The sequence below is a fragment of the Physella acuta genome, unplaced genomic scaffold (assembly GCF_028476545.2).
Source record: "Physella acuta isolate Inbredline_101_S28 unplaced genomic scaffold, ASM2847654v3 ptg001978l, whole genome shotgun sequence".
In the NCBI taxonomy this organism is placed as follows: Eukaryota; Metazoa; Mollusca; class Gastropoda; family Physidae; genus Physella; species Physella acuta.
The window spans coordinates 111,067-134,800 of NW_026733483.1; the positions used below are offsets into that span (position 1 = coordinate 111,067).

General features: G+C 39.2%; 1 protein-coding gene across 1 annotated transcript in view; it reads left to right on the forward strand.

Moving 5' to 3' along the window:
- The first annotated feature begins 273 nt into the window (after positions 1 to 273).
- The window catches only part of LOC131931478 (uncharacterized), a 57,241-nt gene continuing 33,780 nt past the window's right edge, over positions 274 to 23,734 (forward strand). The window contains exons 1-8 of the mRNA XM_059288289.1: positions 274 to 488; positions 6,292 to 6,393; positions 10,836 to 10,945; positions 11,118 to 12,026; positions 16,386 to 16,457; positions 17,465 to 17,543; positions 19,030 to 19,151; positions 20,526 to 20,601. Coding sequence (XP_059144272.1) covers positions 11,143 to 12,026; positions 16,386 to 16,457; positions 17,465 to 17,543; positions 19,030 to 19,151; positions 20,526 to 20,601 — 1,233 coding nt within the window. The 5' untranslated portion in view covers positions 274 to 488; positions 6,292 to 6,393; positions 10,836 to 10,945; positions 11,118 to 11,142. The remainder of the gene's footprint in view (positions 489 to 6,291; positions 6,394 to 10,835; positions 10,946 to 11,117; positions 12,027 to 16,385; positions 16,458 to 17,464; positions 17,544 to 19,029; positions 19,152 to 20,525; positions 20,602 to 23,734) is intronic.

Consider the following 23,734-nt stretch of genomic DNA (forward strand, 5'->3'; position numbering starts at 1 on the left):
GCATAAACACGCGCAAACACACGCACACACAGGCGCGCACGCACACACACGCACACATAAACACTCGCACACACACAAACAAGCACACACACACGCATAAACACGCACACACACCCAGGCACCAAAAAACGCGGTGTATGTAAACCACTCAACAACTAATCGTTCTAATTAATCCCACGTCCCCGCCATTGTGTGCCAACAATCGCCGTGTATTTATCTACCTGGCCGAGTGGGCCCCCTGAGACCGTGGTTTATACCTGGATCTACGGGGCTTAGGTCTGTAGGTAGCTCTGGCACAGCCTGCAGTGGTGCGCACGTCACATAGACATCATCACAGTAGTGTGGGCACAGCAACAACTAGCTGCAACTCTCGCAACTGTCGCATGCGGTAATTGGATTTTATAAGGAAACGACACAATTCATTTCTTAGGAAGTTTTGGATGGTTTTTTGTTTGTTATAGGTTATGTTCAAGGTGGCCTATTTTAGAGTAAGTATGGTTATAAAGTATGTAGTTTAAGTATGATGATAAAGTATGTAGTTTAAATATGATTAAAAAGTAGGCCTATATAGTGTAGGTAAAGTATGTAATCGTATTATTAAAAGTAGTGCAATGTTGTTTTTTTTTGTATCGTTAAAAACTCGTAATCTGAATTCTAGGAACATTTTAATAGGATAAAAAAGTTAATTACTGTGATTTTTTAAATTTGACAGAATGTTTTGTTATTATTAGAATATACAGCAGGCCCTATACAGACTTTAAAATGTTATTGTTTTGTCGGTACAGACTGGTGCATAGTGGCTCTATTTTTATACTGTTAAAATTTAGTGGCTCTATTTTTATACTGTTAAAATTTAGTGGCTCTATTTTTATACTGTTAAAATTTAGTGGCTCTATTTTTATACTGTTAAAATTTAGTGGCTCTATTTTTATACTGTTAAAATTTAATGGCTCTATTTTTATACTGTTAAAATTTAATGGCTCTATTTTTATACTGTTAAAATTTAATGGCTCTATTTTTATACTGTTAAAATTTAGTGGCTCTATTTTTATACTGTTAAAATTTAGTGGCTCTATTTTTATACTGTTAAAATTTAATGGCTCTATTTTTATACTGTTAAAATTTAATGGCTCTATTTTTATACTGTTAAAATTTAATGGCTCTATTTTTATACTGTTAAAATTTAATGGCTCTATTTTTATACTGTTAAAATTTAATGGCTCTATTTTTATATCGTTAAAATTTAATGGCTCTATGTTAATACTGTTATTATTTAATTCGTGATTTTTCTTTTTCTGTAAAGTGGAGACATTGAAACAGGTTAGTGTTAGGTTTAAGAAAAACTCAATAATTCGATGCGCCAGATAATTATTTAACATCAATCATATAAAAGATAAAACTTATAATATTCACTTCTTGTATATAGTTCAGTGAGATAAGGCTATGCAAGCACATTTATGTTTTTATAATAAGAAATCCTTGTAAAGGGGTGAAGATTTCAGCTAGAGTTATGTAACACAGAACAAATGGTCAGTAACAAACATGACGTCACTGGATGTGTCCCATCTCACGTGACACCCAAAACAGCAAACCACACACTCACACATACACACACGTATACACTCAAACTCTCACACACTCTCGCACACACAGACACCACAAACTCACACTTTTTTTTAACAGGGAGTAGGGTACTCGAAGCTTTCGAAGTTGATGGCGGGGGTGGGGGGGGGGGGAGGGCCGCTTGAATTTCCGGGGGACAGGGGGTGGACACTGGCGGAAGTATTTATTCTCTATAATATAAACTACATTTAAAAAAATTCTTCCGGGGGTAGGGAGTGTGAATGGTGGGCGTGCTCCGTTGGGACACTGCCCCCCCCCCCCACTCCCGAAGAGATGTATGATCGAAACTACTCACACGCATATACGTTTGCGCACATTCACAACACTAATGACGTCAGTGCTACATACTTACCCATCGTGAAATTACCCCCACACTAATGCACCTTTATCCCGAAACAAAAGATAAACCCAGGGAATTGACGGCCAGTTTAACGTTAATCCCAACTATCCCTTGATTTGACTAAACAAACATCATTACCCTTCGATAAAGGTCCAGGGCAGCACGCCCGCCCCCCCACACTCGCTTGTATCTGTCGGTTGGGTACTCTACGACGCAGAGGCGTAGCGACGGCGGGGGGGGGGGGGGTTACATTTGTCCCCGGGCGGCGACCCTAGGGGTGCCAAAATAAGCTAATTTTATCTGCTATTTTGAATTATAAATATAAAAAATATATGGGGGGGGGGGGGGCGCCAAATTAAAAGTTTGTCCCCGGGCGTCGGGAGGGGTCGCTCCGCCTCTGCTATGACGCCTGCTACACTCGACATGTCTGCCTGCTGATCCCCACAAGTGCCAGAGGTTTCTGTAACCAAACACGCCTTGACCTACACGGCCGGATATCTCCGGCTAATACCGTGAAGCCGGAAGTGGCCAGGCTTGTTTTATCTCTGCGACGCTTCAGGTCGACGCTGCGATCAGCGATACATTGTATCTTTTCTGGCATGTTTACTTGGGCTTGTGTAGGGCTGGGGTTAAGTCGTCGGATTAAGGTTAGGTTTATCTTAGAAATATACGACGTATATAACACTTCTCTATAGCTTTTACATGTGACACTGTTAGAATTTTACTTGAAAAAAAATCTCTATTGTAATTTTACACCCATCACTTCCGCATTTTTTAAAACAACGGACAGCTCTAAAGTGTTTCTATATCCTACACTTATCCATTGTATTTACATCTGAAACCACTCTAAAGTCCTTGTCCCTAACACCTTCCAAAACCTGGTGTGTAACATTGCAATAGTGATCGTAAGTTCACTTTGCAACCTGATGGTCCATTGTGAAAGTGAAGTAGAGTTGACCTGTCTCTGTGACATCGGCGTATGAAAGGATAGTGTAGTCAGCACTATACCCACCCGGATAGTGCTCATACTAGTATCTTTAACCCTACATTTTTTGAACTGATATAATTAACTCTCGGCAGTTGATGTGAATGTTAAAAGTTAATTTCCTTCTCAAACCGACCTCGTATAGAACATCTACATTTCTAATTGTATATTAACGTATGTAGCAACACGTTTTATACCGTGGCTTTAAGTTGTAAATATATGTTCACTGTGTGCTACTGTATTGCCATTAATATTTCATTTAGGCATCCTCGGAATACGACCCTGCCGAAGTAGAAACAAAAATTTAAATACAATAATGTATACTTTAATCTTTGACCCCCCACCCATAATCCCACCCTGGCAAAAATGCCTGAAAGAAACCCTGATTACCACGATATTCCAGCAAGTTAAAGTCTTTCCATGTACTAGCATGCCCAGGGTAAAGCGATCCTTTGTTGTTCTTCCAAAAGGCCGGATTAAAATACAACAGTGTAACACAACTTCACTACCTTAATACATTAATCGTGATTGTTTCTATTTTTAACTTCACACTCAACTTCAATAGCTTAATACATTAATCGTGCTTGTATTTAACTTCCACACAACTTCAATACCTTAATACATTAATCGTGATTGTTTCTATTTTTAACTTCACACTCAACTTCAATAGCTTAATACATTAATCGTGCTTGTATTTAACTTCGCTAGGAGCTGAATTGTTCTCGGTATGGGATAAGATTCAATAATATTTGGAAACGCTTGCCTTACTTAAGACTGTTGTACATGCAGGCTGATGCGTGTCTGAGTACACTCAGTTGATCGGGTCTTAAAGAGGAATTTGTCAAGATGCAGCAGGCGTAAAATTACTTTGTTCAGTTCAACAACAAAGAGAATATTTCATTTGATCATTCTTTGGGGTTGGTTTTGGTAAGCCAACGTCTAGAGAATGAAATAAAAAAAATAGAAAGAATGAATCGGGTGCGGGATTACTCTTTAATTGTGGGTTATTACCAGAGGCGTAGCCTTGAGTGGGTGTGGACTGGTGATGGGGTGGGGGTGGTGGGAGTGATTTTAAAAGTAAAGAGTTTTTCAAAAAGTGGCACTATCTTGGAGGAATAATTTCAAAAGATTAATAATTACGGATGATTAAAAAAACCTATTCATCGAAAGCTTTTTTTAAATACCTTGATTTTTATATATGAACTGTTATTACCTATTCTCCGGATAGTAACTTCTCAATATGATATTTTTCTGTCAGTACGCGCTGAAGACATAAGAAAATAAAACAAACCCTATAACCCTGTGAGTGAGTTAAATCACCCCTCCCATTGCACTACTATTTGCTGAATCTTTGACTCCAAGTTTAAAGGATAGACTTTCAGCTTTACTAACTAACTCAACTCAACCTAACTTACACATTTCATCAGCAGAATGTTATTTACATGTGTTAGTTGATGTATTGCACGATCATTAGTTATTTGACTCCCTGTATGATCTTCATAGCTGGGAACAGTGTTTCTTCCAGACGTTTTTCTCCGGAGGGGGGGGGGGGGGCACTTGAAATTTTCGGGGGGGGGGGGGGGGCGGTAGAGTTTCTTCGGGGGGGGGGGGGGGGGGGCGGACACTGTTAAAAGTATATATTTTCTATATAAATTATATAAATTTCATTTCGTTCGGGGGGGGGGGGGGGCGGTAATTTTTTTTCGGGAGGGCAAAGCCCCCCCCCCCCCCCCCCCCCCGAAGAGATGTCTGGAAGAAACTCTGGCTGGGAAGCTTGTATTGTATGTATTGTATGCATTGTATGTATTGAATGCATAGGGCTAATACGATTTGGAATCTGACTCTAGGCCATCACATGAAACATGCGCGTGTTGTTATAATGTGCCGCCCCCTAGTGACCACGGCGTTGCTGACACGGCCGTATCACATAATTTAATTTTATTTTTGACAACATAGAGGCCCATTCGTTGTTCCTGTACACACGGACTTAAAGCGATCAGTTCTAGTATAAAAATAAAGGTAATCTCATTTACATCTGACAGTGGGTACTGGGGCATCACGCAATACTTTAATGAAAGCATTTATAAGCTGGTTCTAATAGAATTGAGATCAAACGTATGTATGTGTGTGTGTACATACGTGTTTATGGTTATTCGATTCATTTATTTGGGACTGAGGGTGTAGGCATGTAGGCTTGCAGGAGCCGTCTTTTCACATGTGTGTGTGCGTGTATGTGTGTATGTGCGTGTGTGTGTATGTACATGTGTTTGCGTGTGTGTGTGTATGTACGTGTGTGTGTATGTACGTGTGTGTGCGTGTGCATGGTTTCTTTTACACATTTTTCATTTGCGAGGGGCGGGATGTAATTTATTTTTTTTTTGGGGGGGGGGGGGGGGAGACAGAGTAGACTGGTACTGGATCACCTTCCCCCCACCCCCGCAATGATACCTGAAAAAAACTCTGTGTTCTTATGTATTTTTGTGCCATTCTTAAATTTCTATGTATATCTGTGTATATTATTCCACATGTGTGATTACGTTTGTATGCTTATAAGTTTGCTACACCTAACAGGGCCCATGTGTGTTATATATTTGTTTAACGACGTGTTGTACAGCGCTACAACTCCATACAGCTACAACAACACATACACCATACGTTCAGTGTTTCTTTCAGATTTTTTTCTCCCCAGGGGTGGGGGGGGGGTGGCTTGAAATTTTCTGGGGGCGGACTAAATTTTCCTGGGGAGGGGGGGGGGGGGGGTCGGTCATGGTAAAAGTATATATTTTCTATATAAACTCAATTTCGTTTGGAGGGCGTTGGCGTTCTTCCATAAGAGATGCCTGAAAAAAAAACTCTGCATATGCCCCACTTAGAACGCCATCAACCAAAAGCACCACTTGTGTCTCCAGTTCCAGCGTGTACATTAACCCTCAATGTTGCCGTCTCACGACACGACGGTTTAAAGCAGGATACACCGTCGTTCATACAATCGATCTTCGTAACCTCACGCTAATCTACTGAATACATCGACGCTTAATTAACTCCCCCAGCACACAAAGACATAAGTTTTAAGGCCCGAGACCCAGCCGTAGAAAAACAAAACCGTCTTTTGCCCCACCATTCAGCTCAAGTTCCGCGTCGTATCCAATAACTTCACAGGATGTAACGACAACACAAAGACGCCATTGTGACTGGAATTGTCTATCCATACGGCGTGCGGTCGTGTGTCTACCAGTATGTCTATTTATACGTGGTATCTGATTTAATGAATGACAAGGGCGGGGTTGTGACCTGTATAGAGGAATGGGTTATAAATAATTAACGTGTGTTGTGGTAATTACAGGTGTATTATAAAAGGGAGTTAAACGGAGCTAGAGCACACGTTTAGCTCCGTGTTGGCGAGGATGGAATGTGTGTTGTCTAAGACTAGGATCTAATACTGAAGGTGAGTAAAGTTAGTTGACTGGTGTCTACGTAGTTGTGTGAACCATAGGCTTGTGGAAAGTACATCAAGTAGAATATAAAGTAGAAACATAAATAAAATAGACTCAGTTTAAAAAGAATGGCAAGGCTTGATAATACAAAGTGTTAAATTAAGATATGTTTAGATACTCTGTTTAAAAGCGAGGTAGATCTACAGTGTAAAAAATCCCACTAAAAGTGTAAAAGCCTATTCGAGAAGTTTTGTTATTTTTAATATTTCAAAATTCAAAATTTCAACTAAATTATGATTTTATGAATGATTAGCTATAGTATACTTTGATTTTACTACATCTATTCTGTAAGAGTATTAATATTATTAAATAAAATTATTTTTTCCGGACCTATTTTAAAGCCGAACAAGTTGAAATAGATTTAGAAACTTAAAACTTCTAACGATTATTATTATTATTTTTTTGTATTACTTCATATACCACACATTAACCCTTGACCTCATGTCGCCTGGGAGTTGTTTGACCCTTAATACCAGGTCAAGTGGGAATTGTGTGACCCTTGACCCCAGGTCAAGTGGGAATTGTGTGACCCTTGACCCCAGGTCAACTGGGAATTGTGTGACCCTTGACGCCAGGTCAAGTGGGAATTGTGTGACCCTTGACCACAGGTCGACACTGGACCAAACTCTCAGGCCTCGCCTCCAGCGCTGTAAAATTTCCAGACCACAAGGATCTAGAGCTAGCAGTAAAAAATGTCTAGCCCTCCAGTCTCTGGGCACTCGTGTACTCTATTGAGGTTATTTAATTCGGTCCAGTTAATTCATCATTAAGTTTTAATTGGTGGCTCATCCTTGTGCTTAACTAAAACAAAAAAGTTTGGAATACTTTAGTTGCCTAAAGGAGGAGGGGGGATAGTTGTCATGGCTACAGTGACTGGCTATATATATATATATATATATATATATATATATATATATATATATATATATATATATATATATATATATATATGTATGTATATATATATATATATATATATATATATATATATATATATATATATATATATACACATACACATACACATACACATACACACACACACACACATACACATACACATACACATACACATACACATACACATACACATACACATACACATACACATACACATACACATACACATACACATACACATACACATACACATACACATACACATACACATACACATACACATACACATACACATACACATACACATACACATACACATACACATACACATACACATACACATACACATACACATACACATACACATACACATACACATACACATACACATACACATACACATACACATACACATACACATACACATACACATACACATACACATACACATACACATACACATACACATACACATACACATACACATACACATACACATACACATACACATACACATACACATACACATACACATACACATACACATACACATACACATACACATACACATACACATACACATACACATACACATACACATACACATACACATACACATACACATACACATACACATACACATACACATACACATACACATACACATACACATACACATACACATACACATACACATACACATTTAGAGTAAAGAATACAAAAGTAACGTCATGATTTAGTTAACGTTTCAGATTAAGTTTAAGAAAATGGATTACAATGCAGGCCTACGAAAACAATTTTTCAGAAAATTTAATTGTATTGAGTTCCTTGAGACAGCAGTTTTTCCCAATCAATGTTAATTGTTCTAGTTACCTACATGTATAAACCTGACAAGACATACACAGGTCTCATAGATTGGCTATTGTTATGTGTGTTTTAATTAGATTCAAGATAAAATCAAGCTAAAGCATTCCTCGGGAATAACCGGTTTAATTTTAGATCAATGACGTGACGGCGTTCGATCAGGTACCGAAACAAATAAAAAATGTTTGTTATAATGAGACGGTCCTGCCGTTACAGCTGTCAATTAGAGACTAGCGCTACCTGTGTGTGGTGCAACATAAACGGCTAGCGCTACCTGTATGTGGTCCTATAAAAACGGCTAGTGCTACCTGTATGTGGTCCTATATAAAAGGCTAGTGCTACCTGTATGTGGTCCTATATAAACGGCTAGTGCTACCTGTATGTGGTCCTATAAAAACGGCTAGTGCTACCTGTATGTGGTCCTATAAAAACGGCTAGTGCTACCTGTATGTGGTCCTATATAAAAGGCTAGTGCTACCTGTATGTGGTCCTATAAAAACGGCTAGTGCTACCTGTATGTGGTCCTATATAAAAGGCTAGTGCTACCTGTATGTGGTCCTATAAAAACGGCTAGTGCTACCTGTATGTGGTCCTATAAAAACGGCTAGTGCTACCTGTATGTGGTCCTATAAAAACGGCTAGTGCTACCTGTATGTGGTCCTATAAAAACGGCTAGTGCTACCTGTATGTGGTCCTATAAAAACGGCTAGTGCTACCTGTATGTGGTCCTATAAAAACGGCTAGTGCTACCTGTATGTGGTCCTATAAAAACGGCTAGTGCTACCTGTATGTGGTCCTATAAAAACGGCTAGTGCTACCTGTATGTGGTCCTATAAAAACGGCTAGTGCTACCTGTATGTGGTCCTATAAAAACGGCTAGTGCTACCTGTATGTGGTCCTATAAAAACGGCTAGTGCTACCTGTATGTGGTCCTATAAAAACGGCTAGTGCTACCTGTATGTGGTCCTATAAAAACGGCTAGTGCTACCTGTATGTGGTCCTATAAAAACGGCTAGTGCTACCTGTATGTGGTCCTATAAAAACGGCTAGTGCTACCTGTATGTGGTCCTATAAAAACGGCTAGTGCTACCTGTATGTGGTCCTATAAAAACGGCTAGTGCTACCTGTATGTGGTCCTATATAAAAGGCTAGTGCTACCTGTATGTGGTTATTTATAAAAGGCTAGTGCTACATGCATGTGGTCCTATATAAAAGGCTAGTGCTACCTGTATGTGGTCCTATACGTCTCGCCACAAAAGGCTAGTTAAACTGATTACATTTTACCTGTTGTAATTTTTTTTTAAAATCATCGTACGTTTTTTTTAATTGACCACTAAAATGCGAGCTTCTGATACAATAGCAAATCAAGCCTTGTAAAATATTTTTAACGTTAAATATCGCTCCACTGAGTTTAGTCTTCGGTTCTCTGAGAACAATACAATATCAGTTTGCTTTGTTTTTTTCTCCTGCTAATGCTAGGGTCAGGGTTCAAGTAGCGGCTCTAGTAAAAACCTCTTCATACATTTGGGATGTTTGATATTGAACGGAAGTTAGACTATATCGAACAATCTGCCAAGCACCCAACAAAACTAAACTACAAACGCTGACCCCACAACCCATAGCCCAACAACCTTCGTCCAGCACCCCTGACTCACCACCCCTGCCACAACACCCCTGCCACAACACCCCAGACTCACCACCCCTGGCCCAACACCCCTGGCCCAACACCCCTGGCCCAACACCCCTGGCCCAACACCCCTGGCCCAACACCCCTGTCACAACACCCCTGCCAAAACACCCCAGACCCAACACCCCTGACCCAACACCCCTGGCCCAACACCCCTGGCCTAGCAACCCTGCCACAACACCTCTGACACAGCACCCCTGGCCCGACACCCCTTGGGTCCACACCCGTGTAGCCCCACACCCGTACATCTCCACACCTCCATAATTTATAAGCCCGCGGGAAGGTCTTAACATGCTCATGTTTTACGCTAGACCGTCACAGACTGCTGTAGCGAATCACTAGGGGAGACAAGAGTAACAGATCAGGGGACGCAATCAATTGTTTTTTTTCCTATGTAAATGGATATACCTGGATAATAATTGTCAAATAGATATATCTGACAGGTTTGTAGATAGGAGCTATTGATTCCTACTTTGAATTAACGAAGAGATTGTGCGCCTATTGATTAGACTTAATGAATTAATTCTATTATAATGTATGAATGACATATGTATGTAGGTATCGAAACAACACACTACAATAAAAGACCGTATACATAAGTAGTTTAGCCTTAACACTGTGTGCCTACTGACACGGGTAAAAAACACTTAGTTTTGAATATGGTCGGTCACAATGGTGTAGAACAAAGGGAGATAATACAGCCCATCAACCTAGTGTGACTCTCAGATAAAATACATAATGTGGCTCTTCTCAACATTTATTAGAAATTTTTAGTTGACAATATCTAAAATATCAGATAAGTCAAATTATTATTAGAGTGTGCTAATTTAATTTCTACATTATAAAGTGTAATAAATAATTAATAATAGTTAACCTTTAGTTTGGTTATTTGAATATATTAAATGTTGTCAAATTCTCAGCCTACTTGAAATATTTCAACAGAAAGAAATCACGACAATCAATCCAACAAGGATGCTCGCCCCTGTTGTTGTGTATATCCAACTACTATCCAGTAGCTACTTGCAGTAGTGGAGACAGTGGCTTGTTTGAAGGTAAAGATCGCTGTTGATATTTTATTTTCCCCTCTTAATATTTTAAATTCTTTACCCTTACATAAACTCGCCTATTATTTGCGGTGCATATTATTTTAAAAAAAAAACGAATTATAGTTTAAATGATTTTGTTGCTTATAAGTTATATCTCTAAATTGACTTGTTTTTTTAGCTGCTCTCTCGAGCTTGCTTTGGTCATGCAGAACGGGAAAGCTAAAGCGAACAAAACCAAACCAGCGAACACATCAGTCAACCGTTCAGTCAGCCAGCCAGACGGAGAAGCAGCAGATAACGAACAGGAAGTCAACAACGAGAACGAGGCTGACGCCCATCACGATAACCCGCGCCTGAAGACGGCCAGGTTTCGCAAGGATAGAGCGAGAAGCGATGATTCGCCTAAAACTAACGGGGTTTCAAAATCTATTTCTGGTAACAGAACGGAAAATCCCGCTGCATTAAGACCCACAAGTTTCAACGAACAGATAACTCCACAAAACGGGGTGGAGAAGTCATCTAATGACCCTTCATCTCAAGGGTCTAAGATACCGACCCAACAGAACTTGAATAAGGCCAACCAGTCTAAGATAGCCAAGCTGGCGCCTCAAGACAAACCAGGGATGAAGTCTAACGGTCAGAAAGTTCTAGAACCTATAACAAAGGCGCCCAACCACGGTAAAAATGGCGCCCCGCTGCCCAGGTCACGCGACAGTGGTGGCAGTGACCCCGACAAAAAAGTGTCGTTTAAAGAAAAACTCGAAGACCACTCCGACCTGAACACGCCGGAGTCCAACGAAGACCTTGACCTACTTTCCCAACACCAGCTCCACAGCGGCTCCGTAGACAAGGTGTACCCTCTGACGTCACGCGACCCCCCGGGGAGCTGGAAGCCCGGCGAGGGGGTGAGGAACGGGTCGGTGACGTGGAGGAAGACGGCCAGCGAGCCTGTACTGGCCACTAGGGACGGCTCGGACATGTTTGATGACGTCAGCTGGGTGGACCGCTACGGGAGTGGACGGGACGGGTTCAAGTACGAGCCCACAGGGAGGAAGTTCACCAGCAAGAACGGCCGATCTGTGTTCGGGTAGGTGTTTGGCTGTTACATTTATTGGACTGGTTTTGTCCATAACTCAATCGTTTTTAAGGGGTTACTAGTATCTTTGTCTGACTTATTTTGATTGGTCAGTTGTTTTTTAATACTTGTCTAGCTTATTTACTCGATTATTTATTCTTTCTAAATACTTGTCTGCCTCATTTTCGTTTTAATACGTTAACGACAGGTTTTTATTGGTATTTCAAAATGTAAATGTATTAGTTTACTGAGTTTTACACACCTATCCGGATTTTGAAAAATGTGTCATAATACATTCACTTTTATTCTTGAGACTGATTTCAGTATTTCTTATGATAAAACATAACTAGATTAGATTTGGTTTGTTGGAGATCCAAGATGGCGGGTTGGCCAGGACTATTGGGCTGGGAGGGGGAGGGGGTGGGGGGGGGGGGGTAGAAGGTTAGAATAGAAGAAAACAGTGTAAAGTAGCGAGTTATTGAACCTATTTTATTCATGTAGCTTTATGGTGGTAGAAAGCTCATTGTTCGCCTAACAATAATCTTGATAAGTGATCTACTGCTTGTGTAAGTGTGTGCGTTGTGTGTGTGTGTGTGTGTGTGTGTGTACGTCTATGTTTCGAGGTGTACGCTTGTAAGTATTTGAGCGTGTATGGTTCCATGTGTGTTTGTGTGAATGTGTGTGTGTGAGGCATGATTCTCTGTGTGTATGAGTGCATGGGTGTATGCAAGCGTGATTCCATGTGTGTATGTTTGAATGTCTTAATGTGTGTGTGTGTGTGTGTCTGTCTGAATGTGTGTATGTCTGAATATGTGTCTGTCTGAACGTATGTCTGCATGTGTGTATACTTTTTACGTCTGTGTACAATTACATGTGTGTATGTCTAAATGTGTGTATAATTCAACGTTTGTATGTATGCATGTGTGTATGTTTGTATGTTTGTATGTATGCATGCGTGTATGTTTACGACATTAATTCTCTTCCAGCTCCCACATAAGTTTATGCTCTCACCACTAAAATAATGTTTCCCACAACGACCAGCTGTAAACTTTAACCTCTCATAAACTCCGCACATAGTCGGCCCGGCACTTCATCGTGAGCTCTACACGACCTGAGCAATATCAACCACCTACACCAAAAACATCCACTCTCTACTGAGCTATACAATATTTATAAACATCCACTCTCTACTGAGCTATACAATATTTATAAACATCCACTCTCTACTGAGCTATACAATATTTATAAACATCCACTCTCTACTGAGCTATACAATATTTATAAACATCTACTCTTTACTGAGCTATACAATATTTATAAACACCATCTTCAATGTTGAGTTGATCACAATCTGGTTTTATTTTAAAAAAATGTTTTATCATTATTAGTTAAACATTAATGACTTCCAATGATTATTATAAAAAATAGTGGGTTCAAATAGAATATCCTAACGACCGAGAGAAATCCTTTTGTTAACTGTAAGATCTAAGGTGGAATTTGACAAAAACTGCCACTGATTTTACAACCTTCTAACAGCTTTGTATTGCCTAGTGTTAGAGAATATCAGTACCCACCAGATCTAACTATAGCGCCTCTAGCTAAAATTAGACAAAACCTGACGGTCTAAAGCCCGACTTGTACCCCAACCTATCATTTGACCTAGTAAGGTTCTGTAATCTGACCAATCAACTACCAGTGTCTTCTAGTGGGGTTTTAAAATTAAAAACTCTCGTCAGCTTGTCGGTTTTTCCGCTACTTTCGTTATCTTTTGTACGTGGGATTAGTAACACAGGTCTTTTCTATCAAACAATTAACACAAAATGGTACGGGTTAGCAAGAACCTAAAATACAATGTTTTAATTTAGATCATTACTAATACCTACAATCTAGCTTTAAAAAAGAACTTCTACAAAGTTAACTTCTACCATAGAAAAAAATCAATGCGATCAAAGTTTAACTGTTCTGTTCTTTAAGAGGAATTAACCAAGTTAATTAAAGCCAGAACGTTAAATAATTTATGTGCGCTTGGTAGGTGAGCTTATAATGACGTCACCGTGACTTCAAGGAGGATCGAAGTCTCATGAAGAGGACATGATTAGAAATCAATTTGAAAAATCTACATTCGATCATTTAACATTTTCACATTATGGGAGTTTGACTTACGATTTTTTTGTTTGCTTAGCGCCCCCCCCCCCCCCCAGCACTGCCTTACACCTTTAAGCTGTAATGTAGGCTACCTGGTGTAAAGGTAGCCTCAAGTGGATGTAAGATTATAGACAGTCTGTCTAGCCTTAGAGTGATGTAACATGGTTGGCCTCAAATCTCAACTCACCCGTTGAACGACAACCCGTTAAAATCAATAGTTGACCAGTACAAATACCTGTTTCGCGGACATCAATCTATTTTTTACCTGATTGAAATGATCTAAATAAAGAGTGATTAAAAGCATGGGGATAACAAACACTGGTATCGTTTTAAACAATTGTGTGTTAATGGGTATCGATTCGTGGCTACGTTAGATATTCTGGCCAGTAAGAATCGAAACAGTCCTGATGTTTACTACCATGTAATATTTGACCAGATTCATTAATCGATTTTTGATCTGTTTATGAATTTTTTTATTCTAAAAATCTGCTTTAGTTAAAATACCATAAACTTCAAATGTTTTTCTAAAACAATTGATATCTAGACACTACTTGTAACTTCCAATGTTATTCTAAAATAATTGTTGGGTGGATACTATGTATAACTTTCAATCTTAATCTAAAACAAAACAATTGATAAGTAGACACTTCTTGTATGTTCACGTCTGTTGGTATTCGAGTGTTCTAGAATAACTGGACTCATGATAGGTCTACATGTTTTTTTTTACTCCAAACAAATGTTGGTGCTAGATTTGAAGATAAATTTCATGGATTTTTCTGCTAGTAGTAGTACCATTCAGTGGCGTAGCCAGGATCGTCTCAAGGGGGGGGGTTCCAATTTTTACCCGGGGACAAACTTTCGATTTGCACCCCCCCCCCCTCAAACTTTCGATTTGCACCCCCCCCCCCCTCAAACTTTCGATTTGCACCCCCCCCCTCAAACTTTCGATTTGCACCCCCCCCCTCAAACTTTCGATTTGCACCCCCCTCAAACTTTCGATTTGCACCCCCCCTCATACTTTTTATATATACCGAGGGGTCTATGGGGGGGGGGTTATGACCCCCCCCTAACCCCCCCCTGCCTACGCCACTGGTACCATTATCTATGTCCATCATGATCCTAAACCGATTAAAGTAACAACTGCTTACTATATGGTGTTATGCTCTTAGATTTTTTGTAAAAACTAATAATACTCACTGTATAATTTCAACATCCACGCATTTTAAATAGGAAATAACACTTCAAAAATATGATCGATTTCAAGACTTTTGTTTCAACTTTTTACATTTTATCGCGCACAAATTTTTGTGCATTCAGCGTGGCTATTTCATGCTTTTACTTTTGTTTATATGTGTGAGCTGCGATTAATAATTCATGTCTGGTTTGGCAAACATAAATTATGTGAGTGACATGTGTAGACAACAAATTGATTAGATATGAATGTATGATCAGAATGTATGAGTGAGGAAAAGTATGTAAAGACATGCGCAGTTGGGAAATCTTTCAACACTCTGGTAGCGTGGGTTTGATCAAGGTGATGAAAGAAACCCACTTGGACTCAAAATATGTCAAACAGTAGACCCTTAATGGGATCTTGAAATAATTTGCTGAAGTAATTACTATAATTAGCGATGAATGTTTTATAAAACAATGTTCAGCGATGAAGAAAACTGATGGACAGGGACATATTTTAACAAATACGTTGGGGATCAAAGATGATGATTTTCTAGTACAATTTTTTAGTGTATTCGCATAGACTAATTACGTGTTATTAAGTTTTCTCTCAAGTACAGATAGTCTTTGACCTGAAAAGAGAAGAGTTTTAAGCATTTTGGTCAATTTAATAAAGGTTAAATATATTTACATATTTGATTATCGTATCCTATTTAAAATCTAAAAATAAATTTCAGACTGTAGTTTTTTTGTGTATTTAAAACAAAATTATTTTATGAATTCATTATGTTTTTAAAACGTAGCAATAAAGAAAAGACTTCTAACAATGTATCCTCTCTCTTTACATTCCCCCTCTCTCGTGAAGTAATAATACAAACACGACCACAAACGGTACTTGACAAACATTTAGTTATCACGTTTTTCTTACAGAGAAACAAAGTGTTTAGTAAAAACTAAAGGCGAAACATGAAGGCAAATAATGATGTTAATAGCCGGTAGCTTTTACAGAACACAAAAAAAATATTCTTTAATTAATAAAATCTCTTTCTGCAGGAGCTCAACGTCCCTGTCATCAACAACAGATAATTCTGATGATTCTGATGACGTTTTCAACGTTGTATTACGGTAGGTTATACGTTACGGTAGGTTATAGGTTACGGTAGGTTACAACAACAGATAATTCGGATGATTCTGATGATGTTTTCAACGTTGTATTACGGTAGGTTATACGTTACGGTAGGTTATAGGTTACGGTAGGTTACAACAACAGATAATTCGGATGATTCTGATGATGTGTTCAACGTTGTATTACGGTAGGTTATACGTTACGGTAGGTTATAGGTTACGGTAGGTTACAACAACAGATAATTCGGATGATTCTGATGATGTGTTCAACGTTGTATTACGGTAGGTTATACGTTACGTTAGGTTATAGGTTACGGTAGGTTACAACAACAGATAATTCGGATGATTCTGACGACGTGTTCAACGTTGTATTACGGTAGGTTATAAGTTACGGTAGGTTATAAGTTACTGTAGGTTATAAGTTACTGTAGGTTATAAGTTATAAGTTACTATAGGTTATGAGTTACGGTAGGTTATAAGTTACGGTAGGTTATAAGTTACTGTATGTTATAAATTACGGTAGGTTATAAGTTATAAGTTACTATAGGTTATGAGTTACGGTAGGTTATAAGTTACGGTAGGTTATAAGTTACTGTATGTTATAAATTACGGTAGGTTATAAGTTACTGTAGGTTATAAGTTACGGTAGGTTATGAGTTACGGTAGGTTATAAGTTACGGTAGGTTATAAGTTATAAGTTACGGTAGGTTATGAGTTACGGTAGGTTATAAGTTACGGTAGGTTATAAGTTATAAGTTACGGTAGGTTATGAGTTACGGTAGGTTATAAGTTACGGTAGGTTATGAGTTACGGTAGGTTATAAGTTACCGTAGATTATGAGTTTGATGTGGTTAATATTTACTAATATACTTTTGAATACTCAGGTCTTGCTAAAATGTATTTTTAAATGGATACTAGCAGTAACATCTGTTAAAACTGAATTGAACTCAAGGGAAACAAATGTATAATAATTTTGTGGTGAGCGAGTTGCGTCCCTTTGTCCACAGAGTTCGACCTTTGAACCCGAATGAGTCCGGTAGACGAGACAAGTTTGTGGCTGACTTCCCTGGGGAGGGACAAGTCGCTGTAAGTCATTCTATTTTAAACACTGACATTTTGATACTTACAAGTCGCTGTAAGTCATTCCAAAATATTTTAAGGACTGACATTTTGATACTTACAAGTCGCTGTAAGTTATTCCAAAATATTTTAAACACTGACATTTTGATACTTACAAGTCGCTGTAAGTCATTCCAAAATATTTTAAGGACTGACATTTTGATACTTACAAGTCGCTGTAAGTCATTCCAAAATATTTTAAACACTGACATTTTGATACTTACAAGTGGCTGTAAGTCATCCCAAAATATTTCAAACACTGAACATTTTGGTACTTACAAGTCTCTGTAAGTCATTCAAAAATATTTTAAACACTGACATTTTGATACTTACAAGTCGTTGTAAGTCATTCCAAAATATTTCAAACACTGACATTTTGATACTTACAAGTGGCTGTAAGTCATTCCAAAATATTTAAAACAGTGACATGTTGGTACTTACAAGTGGCTGTAAGTTATTCCAAAATATTTTAAGGACTGATATTTTGATACTTAGAAGTCCCTGTAAGTCGTTCCAAATGAAAACTGCGCAACGGGAAAATGCGCAAATACAATTTTACTATTTTTGTCATATTTCGTGGAAAAGTGTTTAATTAGGCTTCAAGGCAGTGGTCATTCTATGTTAATGTCTATAAATGCTCGATTTAAGAAAACATAAATGCCCTTGCGCACTTTTTTGTGCGCAGTTTTCCGTTGCGCAGTTTTCCGTTGGGCAGTTTTCCGTTGCGCTGTTTTCCAAGCTTGTGTACGGACAGTTTACGCACTAACAGCGCTCACACAGTGCCATGATTTTTGTATGTAATAAAACAAATCCATTAGCAACTTGATGTTACAATGACATTGCCTAGAGTAACTCGTCAGACTAGCGTCATCGAAAGATGATTAATCCACGCTTTTTTTTGTTTCTGTTATTGCTTTTTAAGGATAAGTTTAGGGATAACGTGTGTGTACATTTAAGAAACATTTTTCCATCCACTTCCCTTAAAAACTCGATATGACCTTCTTATATGCAACTAATGTAGTTTTATATAACAAACCTCACACCTAACCTAATTTTCACACAAAAAATACAATTGCATAATGTAAGGGTATACCAATGGCTACTATATAAATATTGTGATTTTAATACAATGTAAATAGTGGGAATCTAATTTTCGAGAAAAATCAATTGTTATATTTTTATTAAAATCTTTATTTTGTACTGTATACACATCTGAAATATATAAAACTTGCTGTGTTATTTATATAATGTCAGATGAGATTTTGCATAATTTTTTTGCGCAATGGCATATCAGATGATGTGATTAATACATTATTGTCATATGTCATGTCAAGTGAGAAGTTTCATGCAATTATTATCATATGTCATGTCAGGTGAGATGTTTCATGAAATTATTGTCATATGTCATGTCAGGTGAGATGTTTCATGAAATTATTGTCATATGTCATGTCAGGTGAACAATGCCGGAACAATCCGGAACTTCCAGTTTAACGTCGTCTTTGAGCCGGATGCCGGTCAGGAGGACGTGTTTGAGAACTGTGGCATCAAGAAGTTGGTGGAAGCCGCCATGAACGGGTACATGGGTTTTATGTCAGGGGTGGGGGGGGGGGGCGGGGGTGGGGGTGTGGGGGTGGAGGTCGCCATGAACGGGTACATGGGTTTTATTTGTGGGGTGGGGGGGAAGGGTTGGGGGTGTGGGGGTGGTCGCCATGAACGGGTACATGGGTTTTATTTGTGGGGTGGGGGGGAAGGGTTGGGGGTTGGGGGTGGAGGTCGCCATGAACGGGTACATGGGTTTTATGTCAGGGGTGTGGGGGGGGGGGGCGGGGGTGGGGGTGTGGGGGTGGAGGTCGCCATGAACGGGTACATGGGTTTTATGTCAGGGGTGTGGGGGGGGGGGTGTGCGGGTGTGGGGGTGTGGGGGTGGAGGTCGCCATGAACGGGTACATGGGTTTTATGTCAGGGATGGGGGGGGGGGGTGGGGTGGGGGTGGGGTGGGGGGTAGGTGGAGGCCGCCATGAACGGGTACATGGGTTTTGTGTGTGGGGTGGGGGGTGTGTGTGTGGGGGGGGGGTAGGTAGAGGCCGCCATGAACGGGTACATGGGTTTTATTTGTGGGGTGGGGGGGAAGGGTTGGGGGTTGGGGGTGGAGGTCGCCATGAACGGGTACATGGGTTTCATGTCAGGGTTGGGGTTGGGGGGGGGGGGGCGGGTGCAGGCCGCCATGAACGGGTACATGGGTTCTATGTGAGGGGTGGGGGGTGTGAGGGTGGGGTGGGGGGTGGAGGTCACCATGAACGGGTACATGGGTTTTATGTCAGGGGCGTGGTGTGGGGGCGGGGGTGGGGGTGTGGGGGTGGGGGTCGCCATGAACGGGTACAGGGGTTTATGTGAGGGTTGGGGGGTTAGGGGGTTGGGGGGTAGGTGGAGGCCGCCATGAACGGGCACATGGTTTGTATGTGAGGGAGTAGGTGGGGCGGGGAGGGGGGAATAGAGTTTGGAGTAGGAGTGGAGGCCGTAATGAATGGATATATGGTTTTATGTAGGGGATGGGGTAGTGGACTGATGGGGACCTGGGGGAGGAGGCAGGTGGGTATGTTGGGGTGTGGTGGTAGGGGGGAATTTGATGGTCCGCTATAAGTAGAAGAGTTTTACATGGGGGGGGGGTCGGAGGTTTGTGGAGGGTTTGCTGGAGGCCGCCATGAACAGGTAGATAGTTTTTATGTGGTGGTGATTTCAGTAGTCTCGAAAAATATTTTTTAATAAATAATAGAGTGATTTTAGGACTTTGTTTGTTTGGTAATGTCTGTTTTATTATTCTTTTCCATCCACGGAACAATTTCTGTTTCTTATAGTACGTAAAGTACCAGTTATATTTTTATTGAAATAGTACATCAGATACCATTTAGGGAAACACTCAATTTGTTGTGTAATGATCTTATTGTCCAGGTACACGTGCACGGCCTTTGCTTTTGGTCAGACGGGGAGTGGGAAAACTCACACGATGACAGGCCCTCCAGCACAGGTAGGTCAAGGTCAATTGAAACATTGGCCGGTGATAAAGTTAAAGTTTTATAGGGTCGTTGTGTAGGTATTGGGGTCTTTGTGTAGGTAATGCGGTCTTGGTGTAGGTTATACAGTCTTGTTGTAGGTATTGGGGTTCGATTATGCCATAACAATTTCATCTTAAAACAGGGGACCGGGGCGTTAGATAACTGGCGATAAACTAAATACAAATTTGGCTTACTACTGTCAACGCCAACCCTATCTCCAGCACAAATCCTAAACCAAATACTACAATAGGCCTGACCCTAATTTCTGACCATAAAACTAATCCTGTGATTACAATACTACCAAGAACCAAACACACACTTGTTCGGAAAAAAAACAACAACTATAGTTGGAGATCAGTATAATCAATAATCCGATAAATGATAGTTTGATAGAAGATAAACAACACTAGTCAGTTAGCTCAAAGGTACACATAATTTCTCATCTGTTGTTTTGTGTAAACGAAATAGAGGGGTCAATTAAATTTTAATTGACCCCTCTATTTCGTTTACACAAAACAACAGATGACTTATACTATACTCATCCAGTTGGCAAAAAAAAAAAAAAAAAAAAAAAAAAAAAAAAAAAAACGAAAAAAAAACACAAAAGGGGTGCTACTCTGAAAATACTACAGCGCATAAATACCGTTGTTGACTCCCCTGTATTATTTGCTTAACGAAAATGGCGTGGGTGCTGGTATCAAGGTGTTTGGAGTCACGGTGTAGGTTTTGGGGTCGGGGCAGGAGTTGGAGTCGGGGTAAGTGTTGGGGTCTTGGTGTATGTGTGGGTGTTGGCGTCATGGTGTAGGTGTTGGTGTCGTGATATAGGTGTAGATGTATATAGTATGTACATTTAAAATGAAAATATCACATTTATTTGGTTAATACATTTTAAGGTGGCATTCTTTTATTGTTCATTCATTTAAAGTAAAATTAGTTTAGTTTGAACTTATTTCATAGTTTAGCTTATACATTTCGAAATGGAATCTTTGCATTGCTCCATTTAAATCTTGTATATATTTGAAATTGGTATTATTTCATTGTTTAGTTTATACATTTTAATCCAGAAAAACGGCACTAAAGTGGTAAGTGGTAGCTTTGATGTCACCATTTTAGAACCTCAACTTGCCTATTGTATTGGTTTATCTCGGTTGTTCACAAAAAACTTGATATTTTAGTCTTCACAACAATGGCATTGTAAACTATCACATTTGTGTTCCGTTGGCAGCTATGTTAAATCTCTTTCTTTGTTTATAATAGTAATCTAGTTATTTCTTTGAATGCACTTATATCTAAATGTTTGTATTTCAATTTCAAAAAACAAGTTATTAAAAAGTCTAGTGACAATTTAAGCGCAATTTCCTTATGTTATCCATAACAATTTTAAATCGAGATAAATCATATATTCAGCAAATAAATAATGCAACACAAGTAGTTTTAATAATTCAAAACAAAATAGAAAAAATATTTATTATTTATAGATTGAAAAAATAACCTATATCAACGGACGAGTAGGCCTACAAGATGCTCAGTTTAAAAAATATTACAACGTTTATATCAGTATTTGTTTGTAAACATTAGCACGTGGAAAAAAACGAGCGACGCGTAGCTCGCCCCTCTCTCTCTCTCTCTCTTGCCGCGCGCAGTGACGCGAACGATCCCACGTCGCGACAGGCTAGCCTCCCGTATCAGTCGAAAAAAAAATCCTTTCGAACCTCCGCTCATTCGCTATTGTAAAATCCTTTCGAACCTCAGCTTTGCGCTAAAAACCTACACGATGCTCAGTTTAAATGTTTTTAATTAATTTTTGTGACCGAACGGAAGGATATTTTTGAAAACTTTCTTCGGCAATATTGGTCTAAATTATCACAGGAATCGATTGGTAAATGTTTCAAGTCGCTAAGTGGTCTGGTTGCCGAGATATGGAGCAAAACTGCATTTGTTCGAGGTTTTTTGGCTTTTCCGGGAAATCCAGCAAGGAATTCCGGGAATTTTTTTGGGCCCACAATCGTCCATGGAACTTGCTTAACATATTTGTTTTTGGAACTAGTCCTCGATATTGCTTCGTTGAGGAGGAGATACCACTTAAAGCTGCGGACATACATCCATCCATCCATACATCCATCCATACAACCATCAATCCATCCAGAAATGACCAGTTAATAATCGCAATTGTCCGTATGGAAATTGCGCTAAAAATTGTTAGCAATTTTAATGCTGAGATTAATATCTATTGATTTAATCATATCGTTCAAGTACTTTATTATGCAAAAGGTAATTGGTTTAATGTGCTAACTTAAAGTATTCTCGCCTCTTAATTATAATTAGTTTATTTAAATTTTTAAGTAAAAAATAATTATACTAATTACATTTTTTATTTTTTTAAAAATACAAAATTTAAAAAAAAAAACATTACATTTTGGTATGATGTTTGATGTGTCATGAATAGTCAGGATTACGTAAGGCATTGTTTATAATATGCTATATGTGTTAGATATGGTATAGCACCAGTCAAACGATCAGTCTGTATTGTATGTTGTATGTGTGTTGTATGTGTGTTATATGGTACGAGCCGACCCGCGGCGTATCATACGCCGCTATTTAGTTGTTTTATTTTCTACTTTTCAGTAATTCATAATTTGTCAATTCGACAGTACCACTGCTGCCACTGAAAATATTTGCTTTAAAACACTATCAGTAAGTCGTTAAGGACGATAACCCCCCCCCCCCCCCCCCCCCACCTCCTTTCCCCCAACCACTACCCCCCCCCCCCGTGAAAGCAGCCTCCATTTAGCTACCTCCCCTAAGTTTAAAATCGTTTCAAACTAAATTATCTGCCCTTAATAGCCGTCACTAAACCCTGCTCTACGATTGTAAACATTTAGCGTAAACCACAGCTCACCAGACTTTCTAGAGAGGAAGAGAGGGGACTGCAAGGCGCGCTTACAGCTTGTTTTCTAACGTCTCTAAGAAAAGAATTATATATATAGATATTTTCAGTGGCAGCATTGGTACTGTCGAATTCACAAATTATGAATTACTGAAAAGTAGAAAATAAAACAACTAAATAGCGGCGTTTGATATGTCGCGGGTCGGCTCGTAGCAAAT